The sequence below is a fragment of the Mus caroli genome, chromosome 4 (genome assembly GCF_900094665.2).
Source record: "Mus caroli chromosome 4, CAROLI_EIJ_v1.1, whole genome shotgun sequence".
NCBI lineage: Eukaryota > Metazoa > Chordata > Mammalia > Rodentia > Muridae > Mus > Mus caroli.
The window spans coordinates 123,331,408-123,348,012 of NC_034573.1; the positions used below are offsets into that span (position 1 = coordinate 123,331,408).

The 16,605-nt window shown below is 47.5% G+C and overlaps 1 protein-coding gene across 2 annotated transcripts in view; it reads right to left on the minus strand.

Annotated features, from left to right (window-relative positions):
- Arid1a (AT-rich interaction domain 1A) overlaps window positions 1-16,605 on the minus strand; it is a 75,212-nt gene that overhangs the window by 4,219 nt on the left and 54,388 nt on the right. Inside the window, exons 5-19 of one of the 2 annotated variants that reach the window (XM_021159226.2) lie at window positions 12,412-12,652; window positions 12,053-12,142; window positions 11,204-11,371; window positions 10,294-10,606; window positions 9,538-9,683; window positions 9,332-9,441; window positions 7,604-7,813; window positions 5,459-5,666; window positions 3,955-4,087; window positions 3,619-3,791; window positions 3,062-3,212; window positions 2,825-2,977; window positions 2,650-2,746; window positions 1,292-2,183; window positions 854-984 (exon numbers count right to left, since the gene is read on the minus strand). In XM_021159226.2, the coding sequence (XP_021014885.1) occupies window positions 854-984; window positions 1,292-2,183; window positions 2,650-2,746; window positions 2,825-2,977; window positions 3,062-3,212; window positions 3,619-3,791; window positions 3,955-4,087; window positions 5,459-5,666; window positions 7,604-7,813; window positions 9,332-9,441; window positions 9,538-9,683; window positions 10,294-10,606; window positions 11,204-11,371; window positions 12,053-12,142; window positions 12,412-12,652 (3,216 nt within the window). Of the gene's footprint in view, window positions 1-853; window positions 985-1,291; window positions 2,184-2,649; window positions 2,747-2,824; window positions 2,978-3,061; window positions 3,213-3,618; window positions 3,795-3,954; window positions 4,088-5,458; window positions 5,667-7,603; window positions 7,814-9,331; window positions 9,442-9,537; window positions 9,684-10,293; window positions 10,607-11,203; window positions 11,372-12,052; window positions 12,143-12,411; window positions 12,653-16,605 lie in introns of both variants that reach the window. The other variant, XM_029476864.1, reaches the window with a different exon arrangement.

Sequence of the window (16,605 nt, forward strand, 5' to 3'; positions counted from 1 at the left end):
TTCAAGAAAATAAGAAAAAGAAAAAAGAAATGAAAGCAGCACATTGGCCTGGGCACATGCCTTTAGTCTCAGCACTTAGGAGGCACATGCCTTTAGTCTCAGCACTTAGGAGGCACATGCCTTTAGTCTCAGCACTTAGGAGGCAGGGAGATCTCAAGTTTGAGGCCAGCCTGCTCCACAGGACTTCCAGGATAGCCAGGGCTAAACACAGAAATGCTGCCTTGAAAAAAAATTAATCAATGCATGAGAGGACGCATTATGGGAGGAGGGAGATGATTTTTGAAGTCATGCTTCTATCTTTCGATGTATGGAACTGAACACAGGCTCCGGTGGCAAGTGCCTTTGTACACTGAGCCATCTTGCCGAATCCTTACCAGTAACAAAGTTTCCCCAGCTGTGCACAGTGCCTTTAATCCCAGCACCGAGGGGTGGGGGGGGGAGGGGGGAACCCTCTCTCATAAAAGGAAAGCAAAGCCCCCTCTGAACAAGGCACTTTAGAGAGGGGGGCAGAAGCAGCACTGCACACTCTGTGGCTGCCTCCATACAGGTAACGCTGTAACCCTGTCTCAAAACAACAGACCCTAAAGAACACCGGAACCCTTTCTCCCAAATAAAACTCCTGACAGGACAACCAGCGCTCTAAAAGAGAAACCCTGTCTTGAAAGCAGCAACAACTGAGTTGCCAGCACTGCTTCCAATGCCACCCCCACGCAAGGGGTCAAGGCCTGCACGCTGCAAGCACAGACGGTCTCCAGCACAGTGACAAGGGTCAAGGATGGCTTTGTTCCTGCTGTGCCATAGTGTTATCTACATCAACAGTACCCCCTCACCTTGTCCAAACACCTGTACTCACCTGGCTGAGGTTGAAGGTCATAATGCTGTTGTCATCATACAGTAGGATGTTAATGGTGTCTAACGCCCACGTGCTCTCTGCCAGGAGCCCGGACTTGAGGGACATCATTACCCGCCATGCCTCCGGGGTTCCTGAAATAAACCTCTGTGTTGTCCATCCACCAAGCCCCTGCTGGCTAGAGGCACCCCCAAGGCTGGTCCATTAGTCAGGCTAGTCTGACTTCATTGCTTCTAAGCTGTCTAGGACACCAGCATATGGCAGACAGAGCCTTGAAGAAAAACCTGAAATCAGCTTATTTCTTCCATCCTTCAAATTCTTTGGCTTTCTTTTAGTAAATAATGTGCCAGATTTAACCACATCCAGAATATTGGATGGAGGGAACCATGTGAAAGATGGGAAGGGGTAGATTGAGCCACCCAATCAGGGAGGTATCCTTACCAATGTCTTTCATTGTGAGCCGCCTTCTCTGCTTCAACACAGGCTGGGTGGCCTCTACAGAGCCAGGTGGGAAGGTGATATCCCGCCGAATCATAGGCGGCTGCACAGGAGTAGGCGCTATGTGCGACGCAGGCACTGGTGGGCCCGCCTTTTGCATTTTCATCCCCGAGTGCAGGAATGGAGACTTGCTAGGAGAAGTACGGTTCTCCATGGGCCGGGGTAGGGGAGCGGGGCTGGATACCTGAGGAATGTGATTCGGCATGCTTGGTGGGGGCTGGTAGTTAGATGGAGGGGGTCTTGTCATGGGGGGAACAGGGGCTGAAGGACCATACGGAGGCTGGCGTGTGCCATGGGAAGGCCATGGGCCTTCATGGTTGGCCCTCTGATCTGTGTGGAGCATTTCATCTGTTCGGTTCACACCATGATACGCAGGGCCCTGGGTGGCAGAGCCTGTGTTCTGCCTGTTGGCATAATTGTAGGTCATGTCATTTCGCCCCTGCCACATGGTGCCTTGCTGAGCAACCTCAGCTGATGCCTGTATGGGACCACCCATCATTTGTGGGGGCATGTTCTGCTGGGCACTGGAACCAGGAGGTGCAGAGACTCGGTCTCGGCCAAACTGGAATGGAAATTGGTTCTGGGGGCCGCCTGCTGGTCGGCGATCAGTAGCAGCGGTGGCGGAGGCAGGGTAGGCATTGCTGTACTGGTTGTACACGTCCTGCTGAGGGGAAGGCTGGGCAGCTTGTGGCTGGCTGGCAGGCTGGGACTGAGCTGCAGGCAACTGCTGCTGTTGAGGTTGGCCTTGCCCAGCGCTGTACGGCACACTGTACATCTCCCCTTCATGCCGCTTGGCAGGAGGGCCGTATGTGCCATCCATTGGCCTCTTATAATTCTAAAACAGAGAACGCAAAGGGGGATTAATACTGTGTACCAAGTCACACAAAACTCACAAGAACCACGGATGGCTTCCACTCATTAGATAGTAATTCATTTTCCCTTCGCCCCTCTGAGACACAGGACAGATGCCGAGAAAGCAAACCCTTTTGTAAATTATCTTCTGAAGCTGTTTCTGAGTGCAACAGAAACTATCGCTACAGGACCATTTTCTCTTCTAAAGCTCTCCTTTCAAATAGAAAAATATATAAATCATCAAAAATCAAAACAGACTCTGTTTCTAGCCCTTTTAGAAGAGAGACTTGATAAACAAGGAAGGCATGTGACTGTCTATGTAGAACTGCCTGGCTGGGTGGAGGAATACCCACCGAGTGGCCAAAGTGAGCTGCAGCCTGCTACCCATTACTTTTGGTTGCTTCCTGCTTTCTAGGGTGTGCCAGCAGACCCCCAACTGCCTTTCTTACCTGCTGCTGCTGCTGATACAGTGTGGTCTGCTGGCCGGGGAAGGGGCTGCTGGAAGGGGTGCCTTGGGTGGAGAATTGATTGCCATAGGAATCATGTCTGCAGGAAACAAAGAGCGTCAAGGTGGAGAATCACAAAACCTGAGAAACACAGACAGAGGAACCAGGATCTACTCACCGTTGCTGCTGCTGCTGTTGCTGCTGTTGCTGCTGCTGCTGCGGGGGGTAGCGGCTAGGAGAATACATCCCCGAATCTGGGGTGGAAGGCATGAGATTTGGCTGAGGGGCTCCAGTGCCCATATTTCCTTCAGGCCCGATTCCAGGCTCCGTCCTAAACAAAATTAGAGAAGGGAATTGAGCATGGTATATAGCTTCAGGGTAGCAAGAGTTGGGCAGGGCCAGGGCCAGGGCTCACCTCACTCTGTCGTAAGGACCTCCATAGGGATAGTGCTGCCGTGGTCCCATCGCCACATTTCCCAGCCCAGGGCCAGCAGCACGGCTATAGGGATCACCCATCCCGCTGTTGGGGCCCTGCCCTGAGGACATGAAGGGATCACTTCCTGGCGCTGAGGGCAGAAAAGAAGGCAATAAGTGAGAAAACAAGCAGGTTGGCAGGCTTTGCAGTCTACACATCCCTACCCCATGGTTCCATGTTCTCTACAGAGCACAGTTTCTTCCTGTTTCTTTAATGACAGGCTAAGTAGAGAATGAGTGGCTAAGTAAAACAAGGTTGAAAGAGAAAAGAAGAAGGGTGGGGGGTTGGGGGTGAAGTGGTTGGTGGCTCAGTGGGATGATATTTGCCTAGCGTGATACCCTAGCTTTAACCTCTAGCATTGCACCAGTAAGGAAAGGGGAAGGCAGGCAGGGAGAAGGGAAGGGTATGGTGAGGGGTGATTTCAGAGGCTACCTCAGCAACACCACCAAGCCACTCAAACTCCACAAGCATAAGCCAACGACACCCAGCAGTCGTACCTTTCCTCATGCTGCCATAAGGATCCTTATTTGGCTCATAGGACATGCGCCCCATCATGTCAGAGGTATTCATACTGGGCTGGTACCCAGGGTTTGGAGTCATGGAATTCCGCTTCTGGAATGTGGGGTCACTTCCATCAGGAAAGGCATCCTGGATTCCGACTGAGTTGCTCCTGCTCCAGAGTGAGGAAAACTAATGAAGCCTCCCATAGACCTCAGCTAAGCCAAGAACCACGAGAGCCACAGGTGGGGTGAATGAGCAGAGGGACAAACTGCCCTTGGGTTACCCAAGTTTTACCCGCAGAGACACACTCAGCGTTCCTGATCATTCCTTACCTCATGCCTGGTAAGGGGGGAATTTGACTATGTGGTGTGGATGCTGGAGTTGGTGGCTTCAGGTCTCCTCCTTCTGCCATAGAACTGCTGGTTGACTGAGGAGTTTGTGGCCCCTGCATAGACCCTGATCCCGCTGTGGACAGAGATGCAGAGTGAGCTGCTGACTTGTAAGAAAAGTATTTAACTCTTACAATATTACGAACGCTGTAGAATTTGTGTGTGTGTGCATGCTCATGTGTATGAGTCTGTTTCTTTTTAGACAGGGTTTCATACTGTCTAGCCCAGGCTGGTTAGAACTGGTAATCCTTTCTCTCAGCCTCTGGAGAGCTGGGAATGACACTGCCTTCCCAGGATCCCTCTCTAAGAGATGTTCCTACGAACACTGAACAGATTCAAGACGACTTCTTACAGTCGGTGATGTAAAAGGCAAGTCATAGAGACGGAATTTTGTCACTTAAGCAGGCATGTCCTGATATAAAAATGGCATGTCAAAGTTCACACAAAAAAGCTGCACAATTGAGTTACAATGAATAAATGCCCCCCCCCCCACTGTGATGTCTGGCTGCATTGGTGGCTTGAGAACTCAAGTGGACATTTGCTTCCCACCAGATCATTTAAGTCATGGGCAGCTTGCTCATCACCTTTGTCCAAAGAACTTGTCTAACATCATAATGATGATGGAGCAAAAAATGCCCAATCAGAGCTCCTGAAACATGGGGTGTAGAAAGGAGTCACATGGCCAGTGCCTAGATGTTTTTATTAGGCACACAGCAAAATGTCACCCTTAGATTCTAATATTCCTCTAAAGAGCACAGACCACCCAGTAATGAATGTTTCCAAGCAGGTACCGTTTCGTAGCATTAGACAGCACAGTACTGAGGCCTTCCCAAGCTGATGAGTCATCTCAGGCACCAAGTACACCCTCAGAGGTCAAAGACAGGGCACGTATGTTGACACCTACCTTCTACCCTGGCCTCTTTCACATGCTAGCCTAGGCCCAGCCTCTTCTGAGAACGGAGGGTAAAGCAGAACTCCTGTCATCACAAAGTTCCATTCATATTCTCTCCCTACCCCCTCTAACCATTCATTACCATCTTAGCTCTCTGGGGGAATTTCAGGCTCTAGTCTGCACTGCATTCTAAGGCGCTGACATCAGCAGGCCAAAGCTCCCAGATGGCCCAACCACGCTGCTATTTGTCAGTTTTCCCTCACTCCTCTGGTGTCCCTCCCACTCACCAGTTTACAAACATTTGGCAAGATGCCAGGTGTACAACAGGAGAATTAGAAAGTTAAAACTTAAGGCTGCCGCACAGCACCTCCCAAGGGAGTCGCCACTACCGCTCTTTAGTCTGCCAACCTGCCAAGCCACGTGGATGGCTAAAAACACACATCCCTGGCATCTGCTCTGCTCCCTGGAGTGACGGAGACACCAGTACCTAAGGAAGTGTGCTCTTAGCTTTGGGGTGAGGGGATGGGGTGGGGTAGGGTACTCAGCCATTCTTACCAGGAGAAGGGGGCTGGATCTTCGGTTGGGACTTCTTGGAGTCAGCAGCTGCGAAGATATCGGGGGGAGGGTCTTCTCCACGCTCGATCTTGCACTCAAAGGCATAAAGACACTGGATATACTGCTTTTTCAGTGAGCTGGCAGCACTGCTTGATGTACCCACATTGAGGTTGGTTGCAAGTTCCCGCCATTTTTTGTTCTTGTTGACCTGAAAGACCACCAGAAGAGTCCAAGTATAGAGAACCCAGCCTTCCAGATCACAGGTGCTGAACCCAAAAAGGTTGTTGCAAGCTTACAGTTTGAAATAACTACAAGCAGCAGCTTAATTCAAACAGGACAAATTCAAATGGCACACCGAGACTGGACAGAACTCAGTGTCTGGGCAGAGCTCCAACCCTCACCCTCTCGCTTACTTTTTTTCAATTTTTATTTTTTTTAAAAAGATTTCTTTATTATATGTAAATATACTGTAGCTGTCTTCAGACATCCTAGAAGAGGGTGTCAGATCTCATTACTGATGGTTGTGAGCCACCATGTGGTTGCTGAGATTTGAACTCAGAACCTTCGGGATAAAAATCAGTGCTCTTAACTGCTGAGCCATCTCTCCACCAGACTCTTTAAGCTAATGATTTTTACATGACTCTTCACCATCAGTATGAGGCTGTCAACAGCCAGCCCACAGTTCTGCCTTTCTTCAGTCTCAGGGCACAGTGATCAAGACCATTTCCTAAAGGTTCCTTCTAAACAGCAGTGTGACAGACAGGTCTGGATCCATGGTGTATTCTTAAGCACAATGGCAGGCTTATCCCTCTAGTGCTGAGAACATGGGCTTTGCAGTCCTGATCCACAAGGAAAGATTTTGGGATATGATACCTTTGATCCACAGAGTTCAAGGAAGCAGAGATAACTTCTATAGATAGAAGTGAGGTGACCAGAAACACTTTGTAAGGTGGCCCTGGTGAGAGTACACTTTGGCTGTTTTCACACTTAGCAACAGTCGTGGATATCTCTGCACACTCCCTTCCACTCCGCAATACCTGGTACAGGCTACTGGGATGGCCTTCTCACTAACCTTTCAGGCTCAGGACTCATGCTTGCCTTTCTCAGGGCCTTGACTCAGAAATGATTTTTTTTTTTTCCGAGGCAGGGTTTCTCTGTGTAGCCCTGGCTGTCCTGGAACTCACAAATCCGCCTGCCTCTGCCTCCCGAGTGCTGGGATTAAAGGCGTGCACCACCACGCCCAGCTGAATTCTTATTGTCTTTAGAATACAACTACTTAATGGCAACTTAGATTTCTTTTCCAACTGGAAGACAAGCTTTGTTCTAATGGGCAGTGAGTTCAGAGCCCAACAATCAGAAGAAGGCAAAGCTCTAAGCAGTCAATCGTCCTTCCCCACAAGCAGGGAGCGAGGACAAATGACAGTGGAAAGCAGGAATGGACGCAGGTCACCTCACAAGCCCTACGTGGCTTTGCTTCCCACGCCACTGACATGGCAGCCTGCACGTGCCCTCTTCTGTTTTGTTTCCCTCTGTGGGGGAGGGGAGGGACTCATAAATGACTGGTAGTTGGCTTCTTTCCAGTCACTTTCTTTTCTGCTGGTGACAGCTGATTTCCTTTTCTGATTTAGAAGGGTTGGAGTAAGTCTCTCCCTGTCAGGCTCTCCCAACCCCACTCCCAAGGTCCTGGTCTGTATAACAGAGAAAGCCCACAAGCCAAAGTGAGCTATCACTAGCTAGCCTTTCTGGCTGAGTCCAAACATAACTGTAAAGTATACATACAGCAAAGGCATTTCCAGTAAGGATTGACCCATTCTCTGAAGTCAAAGTATTCATTCTACTTCTCCCTCTGTAACCACTCTATAAGCAATTTCTGAAATTCTATCTTCCCTGGAAAGTTTCTTAAATTCAAAGGATCAATGAACCTGGCTCCCATACCATCAGAGACCAAGTGATTCACGAGGCCTCTTGCTGAAGGTTTACAGAGATCATTTCTAATTCTGACAGGACAAACGCTAACATATGGTCCCTGTTTTACCATTAAGAAGACTCAAAGCTCATGTGGTTTACACACCTGGTTTTAAGTGTCTCAGAGCTTGACCCCATGGGATGAATGGCACTCTCAGAAGCAAACTGTCCGGTGCTTACCTGAGTCAACCCACCAATCTCCTTCACAGACACATAGAGGCGATAGAGGTCCAGAGGCTTCCTCCCCACAGCAGGCAGATTTGTCATGCCCATGGCCTTCTCCTCTGTGAAGGCCAGGTACCGGTCCACCCACATCTTCCTCTCGGGCTCACCACCCAACTCATACAATTTGGTGATCTTCTCATTGGTGGTTGTAGAAGAACTGGATTTCTGGAGGGTGGGTTGAAACCAGAGAAACTCAAAGTCAAAGCCTATGCACACAGGGGCCGGAAATCTCTTCTCTGTCCGTCCCTCTGTGAGAGAGCAAGTCTTCTAGAGCATGAGCTAGTTGTGAAAATTGCCTGCTTTGGTCTCCCAGGTGCTGGGAATGTATCTTAGAAGCTTTAAGAGAAAATGCGTGTGATAGCAAAGGCTGAAAATCCACTGCCAAGCTGCAGTTTCGGTATATGGTGGGTCCAACTGTACAGAAGTTCATGAGATACGCCGACTTTAGCGTTGATTAATTTTTCACAGTTGTCCTTTTAATGTTAAAATTTAAAAATTACTTCATGCAAAGGACTGTTTTGAGCTTAAGTACACATGTGTCTGGTGCTTGCGTGAGCAGAAGAGAGCACGTGATCAATGGAGCCCCCTAGAGCTGGAGTTACAAACAGTGTGAGCTGCCATGTAGGCCTGGCAAGTGGACTCAGATCCTCTGGATGAGCAGCCAGTGTTCCTAACTACGGAGCCATCTCAATAGAGCCTAACTTTGTTTTGTTGTTTGAGCCAGGGTTTGTTTCCCTGGCTGTCCTAGAACTCACTCTAGGCTAGTCTCCAAAGAGCCCTGTCCGCCCCTGGCTCTGGAGGAGTGGACTATGGGAGTGTGCTACCCCCTCCGTGTTCCCTGCAGCTCTGCATTTTAAAAATGTAGATGTGGACTGGGTGTGGCAGCACACATCTTTAATCCCCGCAAATGAAGGGGGCAGAGAGGCAGCTAGATCTCTGTGAGTTTAAGGCCAACCAGGTCTATTTAGTGAGTTCTAGGTCATTCAGAGCTACCTAGTGAGACCCTGTCTCAACCCACTGACTCCCCAACACACCAAACCAAACCAAACCAAACCAAACCAAACCAAACCAATCAAGCCAGGGGATCATCAGGTAAACATGATAGCTGTTTTTAGGTGGCTGGCTTCCAATCAGGTGGCTTCATAAATCCCTGTAACTCCAACACATCTAGATCCAACCTACAGGGAGGTTAAGACCCCAACCCCCACCTGAATCACTATTCTGCTTGTAGAATTGTAGTACCAAACATTCCTGATGCTCTGAGTAAAGTCTAGGAAGAGAGAGGCAGCTAGCTGCCTACAGTATTCATCATCAGTGTATACACGTAAGAGGCCAAGTCTCAGAGGAGTGTATACTGCAGAGCCCAATGGGAGTGACAAACTGAGGCAATGGAAGCCTTTGTGGGTACCAGCATCATAACATGCTAAAACCTTATCATTCTCTTTCATTTATTCTTCTAGCACCCTGTGTTTCCCGACAGGATTTCTCTGTGCCGTTCTGGCTGTTCCTGAACCTGCTCTATAGACCAGGCTAGGCTGGCTTTGAACTCAAGAGATCCACCTGCCTCTGCCTCCTGAGTACTGAACCAAAGGGACATGCCACCACTGCCTGGCTCTCAATTTTCCTTCCTATCATTCATCAAAAGGGATAAGATACAAAATTGAAAGGGCAAAAGATAAAAACCTTAGATTTGGATTCTGTCTTGGGTGTTCCGTCTGCCTTGTTGTTCATTTTTGTGGCGGGAGTTAACTTAACATCTCCGAGGCCCATCATCTCTGGGCTGGCTGCCATCCCTGTAAAAAGAAACCAGTTCAGGTCGAGTAGATTTTACTATAGCTTCAAGATCTTTCTTGAAGAAACTCCTGTGATGAGCACTCAAGTACACTGACCTGCTGAATTGTTGGCCATGGTTCCACCCATAGGATATGGGGGTCCCTGAGGGTTGATCATGCCAGCCATACTATTGATCCCCTGTCCATAGGGAGGTCCAGTTCCCATCATGCCCCCTTGATTCATATTTGGGTAGCCTGGTGGTCTAAGGAAGAAGATGAACATTAAAGAGAAGGTTAGAGACACACGGAACCTCTACATTTGGGAATGAGGAGGAAAAAAAAATAGAATTAATTAATTGTCTAATGAGAATAGAAAAAGTTTTAAGTCTCACAAATCTAACATAGGCCACACATCTATTTGCCACTAAGGTTCAAGGAAGGTCTGAACTCTAAAGCAAGCACTAGCTTAGTTTGATGGGGAATAACCCTTGAAGAATAAGGTCTTACGATGTTTTATAAACACCACTTTCCCACAGGCAACACCTAAAGTTGCTATGTCTCTACTTAAAGGATGGCTTTATGGCAGAGCCTATAAGCCTCCAGTAGTCGCTCTCCCATTACTCTTCCCTGCCCAGACTCCCAAGTAGCCTACAGGCACAAAGTACCACACCTAGCCTAAATTCTGTACACAGGATACTTTGTCTTATCAATTTTTATTAACATCCTGAAGAACCAGCAATTTGCGCATGAGTTTAAACTGTGTGTTAAAAAGAAAACACAGTGCTTAGAAAAACTTTCAATAACATACATGTTCTGTGCATGCATGCGCTTGTACACCAGAACCAGAACCCTGTCTTCACTCCCAGGCCTTACCTGTTTTGGATAGAGTTGGCAGCAACATGCATGGCAACAGCAGACTCTTGAGTTTTCCTGTTCATTCCCCCTGGCGGAGGACACATCCCTGACCCAACCTGAGGTGGCATATTGGCCATATTAGGGCCATAGGGCCTGTTGCCCATAGACGCATGAGCCATTCTCCCTGGAGGGAGTGTGCCGTAAGGTGGGATTCCAGGCTGCCCATGCATCTGACCTCCAGCACCCATAGGGTTCATACTTCCAGCCATGCCTGCATTGGGGTAGTTGGCGTTGGGCAAGGCATTATAGTTAGGCTGCCTAGGATAGCCTCCTGGGGGGGGGGGGGGGGGGGGGGGAGGAAACAACACAAGCCGTGGTTAGCGAATCCCAGAACTACAACTCTTAAAACTCCAAACAACTAGAATCCATCAATATCTGGGTCAGGAAAATAAACAAATCCATCATGAAGGGAGGAAAACATCTCTAGCCCCACCCCCAATTTGGGGTGGGGTTTGCTGAGGACTGAATCCCAGGGTTTGTTCATTACTGAGCCACACTCCCTGACTGCCCAGCACAGAGAATGATGGCCGAGTTACTATCCAGGCCTTTCTGCATTCAATAGAATTCTTTCCTTTCTACATATTTTCCCTGCCTCCCACCCAAACATTTTTTTAATTTGTGTGTTATGTGCGTGCATGCATAATCAATGCACATCCAGTCATGGCACAGCGACTTTATCTAATAAGCGTCTGTGCTGGCCCATCAAAGGCCCATACAAGATGACAGAATGGAGTGAAGACAGGATGAACTGTTGCCCCACTCCTCGCTAGGGCCTCGGCTGGGGAAATGTAAGGAAGGATGCCCTACACTTTTAACCCAGCTGTTAACACAGTCCTTCTCTTTCCTTCTAAAGGGGTAGCACACTTACCTTGTGGGCCATACTGACTGCCCTGGGGACCATAGCTCCCCATGGAGTTCTGCTGGTAGGAGCCCATGCCCGAGTGCATCTGTCCTCCAGAAGGCTGACGTGGAGATAAGGCCGAGCCAGGCTGAGGGGAAGTGTACTGGGGCATCTGGGGGTTCCTCTGCATATAACCTATTTGTGGAATGTATCAGATTGCCTATTCAGATGTCTTGAAAGTGACAAGACATTTACATGGGGTATATATTAACTTTTTTGTTGTTTTGTTTTTAAGACAATGGTTCTGCTTATCTTGGAACTTACTCAGTACACCAGGCTGGTCTCAAACCTAAGAGACCTACCTGCATCTGCCTTCCCCAGTGCGGGGATTAAAGGCACGTGCCACTACTGCCTGAACCAACTTTCATACTAAATAGAAAATTGATAAAAAGCACTGACAAAAAAACAAAACAAAACACCAAAATCAGCCCCACCCTCGAAAACCAAAATGTGGAGTCTTCAGAAAATGCGTACTAAATGAATTAGGCACAATGAAAGGTGCAAGCCATCAAATGCTGGTCAGCACTGAGCTATGTAGCATAACTAATAACTGCTGGAGGATGGACACAAGGACAAGCTCACTGAACCTAACAGTCTGCTGCTGGCATTATTGTAAGCTTTCTGCCATACAGTTCTTCAAGAGCTATTGAACAGGGCACTAACATAGATGCTTTAGTACCACATTCCTGAGTTTCCAGCCCATGGGACAGCTATGACTTTGGCCCAGCATGTTTGCAGTTGACAACAACATGTCACAACAGTGGTAGATTGGGGTGGGTGCTCCTGCTAGTCCTCTGTTGAAACCCAAGCTCTCACCTCGATCTTGGGCAATGCTTGATTGGTTCATGGAAGGGTGCATGATGCTGTCTGATTGGCCACTGGGTGGCCGAGGTGGCATCTGGTTGCCTGCTCAAGACAAAAGAAAAAAACAAAAAACAAAACAAAACAAAAAAAACCATGGCTCAGCCTGAGAATTCTAACTAAGGAGTGAATTTGGATCTGGAAATGGCTCAACACTTCTTATGCTATATCTACACCAGTGTTCATCCAAGGGCTTCCCACCTCCCTTCTTCAAATGCTAAGGGGAAAACCATGCAGGCACGAGTCAAAGCTCCCTTTTATCACCACAAGACCAACCAGCTTTTCCTCTTCCCAAAAACCAGTACTGCGGGTACCTGGCACTGCAGCAGGCGAGAGTGGTCCTGAGCGAGACTGCGCGACACTGGCAGGAGAGCCAACAGGGGACGGGGACGGGCCTCGGATGCCAGGCAGGTGAGGGGAGGTGTGAGGAGAAAAAGGAGACTGAGCTGGATTGCTCTGCTCTCCTTGGCTGCTGGAAATCCCTGATGTGCTCACGCCAGGACTCAGAGCTCCTTCTGTCCCCATGGGGAGATCATCGATTGAACCAGACAGATCCTGAAACACACACGCAAGGATATTAGTGAAAGGAAGCAAAATAAGCGTATTTACAATTGGTCACAACACCAGCTTCCACACAGCAAACGTCATGAAGGACCACACTGAAACACTGAATACACTTGTGAGTTCAATTCATGGGCCTTCTGGACTTTACCAATACTGCTGAGCAAGGTGGCACACATTTGCAAACTAGCACTTAAGAGGCAGAGCAGTGAGATTGAGTTTAAGGCCAAACTGGACCACACAATAAGAATGTGTCACAAGACAAAACAAACACCCAAACATACATGGAGTCAGGCTGAGCTGGCACCCAAATATTTGAGAGACAGAACAAAGTCAAGTTTATTCTTTATAATCAATTCAAGTATATTACTTATGAGACCGGAGGGCTAGTCTGGTCTATGTAGGTGATTTCCAAGACCCTATCTCAAAAACAAAACACCCATAAACCAGTTAGTCAGCTACCTTCCACCTAGGCAAACAAACAAGTTGAAACCTATTTCAATTCTGCTATTTTAGCAAAAATAGTTACAAACCTTAAAAATGTACATGTATCGATAAAGCTTCAGACACACAAAGGGGTAGCTGGGTGGTCAGAAGATCTTATAAGAGCTGGTATTTTACCTTTTCTCTCTTAGAACAAGCAGAAGTGCCTACTCCAGTGATACTTAAATGAAGTGCTGCTAGGAACCCCTCTTCCTCACATCTCTCACTCTAGTGTGTGGGGCTGGGGGGCGGGGGTTGATTTTTTTTTTTATAAATTTTGAATTGGTGTTTTCTCGGCCATGTATGTCTGTCAAATCCCCAGAACAGGAGTTACAGACAGGTGTGAGCTGACATGTGCATCCTGGGAATTGAACTACGGACCTCTGGAAGAGCAGCTACTGCTTTTAATCTGAGAGATCTCTCCAGCCTGTCCCTCACATCGTTGTTTACTACAGACTTTTTCAACCCAAACCTTTGTATTATATGGGCAAGGAGGTAAGAAAGGAATATGAAACATGGGAAAGAAAATCTCTTCAATGCTAACCTAAGAAGGTCTGGCATTACATTTCTACCTCCTGATCTGTAAGAGGGACGGACAGAAGTTCAGCAAACTCAATGTCCTGTTCAACTACCAGTCGGCCCCTTATACAACAGTTCTTGCTCCTCTGAACGCTGCTGCCAGCTTCTGAGATGATCTAATTGCTTACTGGAAGAAGAAATTAGTTTATTTTACAAGATATTAAGAATCAAATGTCCATTTTTTTGCCTTCTCTCTCTCTCTCTCACACACACACACACACGTTTATTGATTGATTGATCTGGGTCTCATGTAGCTCAGGTTGACCTTGAACTTACTATATAGACAATTTCACCTCCCAACTTGCACGGCCACAGTCAGCCTTTGAGACTTATCCCTGTCCCTGTCCTCTTGCGCTTGTGTTTGAGATGGGGTATACAACTGAATATGTGGAACTCGTGGTCAATCACAGACACTGTTTCTTGGGTGTCATATACCTTGAGGTTTTTGTGAAGACAAATCTTCAAATGGAAGTAGAACTGGCTAAGAAGGCTAGCCAGCACGCCTCAGGAATCTGTTCGCCTCTGCCTTCCTGGCACTAGTGTTACAGAAGTGTGTGCCATCACCACATCTTGCCGTTTTTTGTTTTGTTTTTTTTTTTCGAGACTGGGTTTCTCTGTATAGCTCTGGCTGTCCTGGAACTCACTTTGTAGACCAGGCTGGCCTGGAACTCAGGCAAAACCAGTAAAGAACATCTCTCCATGGCCTCTGCATCAGCTCCTGCTCCCTGACCTGTTTGAGTTCCAGTCCTGACTTGCTTTGGTGATGAACAGCAGCATGGAAGTGTAAGCCGAATAAACCCTTTCCTCCCCAACTTGCTTGGCCTGGAACTCAGAAATCCACCTGCCTCTGCCTCCGGAGTGCTGGGATTAAAGGCGTGCGCCACCACGCCTGGCTCACATCTCCCTTTTTGACATGGGTTCTAGGGATCAAGCTTATGTATGTACTTTTCCAACTGAGTAATCTTGCTCCAGCCCCCAAAGCCCTAAATTGCTTTGAAAAACTAAGTGTTCTTGAGCTAGAGAGATGATGGCTCAGTGGTTAAGAGCACTGACTGCTCTTCTAGAGGTCCTGGGTTCAATTCCCAGCAACCACAAGGTGGCTCACAACCATCTGTCATGGAATTTGATGCCCTCTTCTGGTGTGTCTGAAGACAGCTACAGTGTACTCAATAAATAAATCTTTTAAGGGGAAAAATAAAAATGAAGTGTCTTTTTAGACAGTTTATATTTACACAGGTAAAATCCAGTGTCTTCGGAACCACGTTTGAGACAATGCATGAGATCCTCTTGACTATTGTTTTGCTGCCTCCCACTTGGTCCATGCACCCAGGACACCCACCACTAAATAATGAGGAAATGGATCCAGCTGTTCTTGAGTTAAATGAGCAGAGCTCACCACAGATCTGAGGTAACTGCTCAGTCTTGGCTGAGGGAATCCCAGAAGCAGCCCTTAGGCTGAAGTCTCAGGATCTATGGATGGCAAAGAGGGACTTTCTTCATACAGGCACTTTGAAGAGAGTTGTTCAGTTTTGAAAAACAAAACAAAACAAAACAAAAAACCGGTCTTAAGTTCCTTGAAGAAAAAGTGCTAAATAAGCTACTGTTAAGAGCCCCATGCCAGTTAGGATGCCTGGGCATAGACTGTGCCAAGCAAAGAGGGCACCATTCATTTCATCTTTCTCTTGACTGGTTTGAAACCAACTTAACAAGCTGTCATATCTTTGTCAGGTGGTAACTGGTCCGCACGGGAACATTGATCTGAAATGGTTTTAAGAAGCAGACCATTTAAGAATGGCAAAGGGCAAAAGATTCAACATTAGCAGAGCTACTGTTGAGCATGGGTTATGTGCAGGTACTTTGTGTTTCATTCTGTCACTCTCCATCCCCCACCCCCACCAGCCTCACATTCTTTATATAGTGAAGGCTGATCTTCCTCCTGCCAGTATACGAAGGCTTACCACCTAAGGCTCAATCTATATGCATGCATCCATCCATGATTTCATGCAGTTCAGGTTGGACTCAAACTGATTACTTCTGACCCTCCTAAGAACAGTAGACAAGCGCCCACCACCACACCTGGCTAGTCTGTGGATTTTCTTTTCTTCCTTTTTTTTTTTTTTTAAAATGACAGGGTTTCTTTGTCTAGCCTTGGCTGCCCTGGAACTCACCCTGTAAACCAGGCTGGGATCGCCTATATTTTAATCTTTTACAACTCTTGGCTGTATACATTACTACCACCAAATTTTGAAGACAAGGGAAATCGATGGCTTGAGAGAGCTTGAATTATCTGCCCAAGTCACCTGGTGACTAGGTAGCTTGATTGAACCCCAGGCAAGAGCTCAAGTCCAATCTTTTTTATTCATTTTCTCCATTATTTTATAAAACAGTATGAACTGAGGAAAGAAACATGCTATACAATGAGTTAAGTAAATAAAAGTTGAGCTTTAGGCAATCATTGTGATTTTGAGCAACCTGGTAAACAGGCCTGGCTTAGGTTTTGTTTGTTTGTTAAAAGATTTATTTATTTATTTATTTTATGTATGAGTACACCATAGCTGTGGGCGTCAGGTCCCATTACAGACGGCTGTGAGCCACCATGTGGTTGCTGGGATTTGAACTCAGGACCTCCAGAAGAACGGAACCATCTCTCCAGCCCCTTGCTTAGGTTTTTAATGAAAGGAACAAATGAGTTTGTGACACTGTGTGGAGCATGATCACAAACCCCACTAGCACAATACATTACAATTGGGGCAAGATCAGTGAAGATATTCTAGAATAAGAAGTATGTGCTGAGCCGGGCGGTGGTGGCGCACGCCTTTAATCCCAGCACTTGGGAGGCAGAGGCAGGCGGATTTCTGAGTTCGAGGCCAGCCTGGTCTACAAAG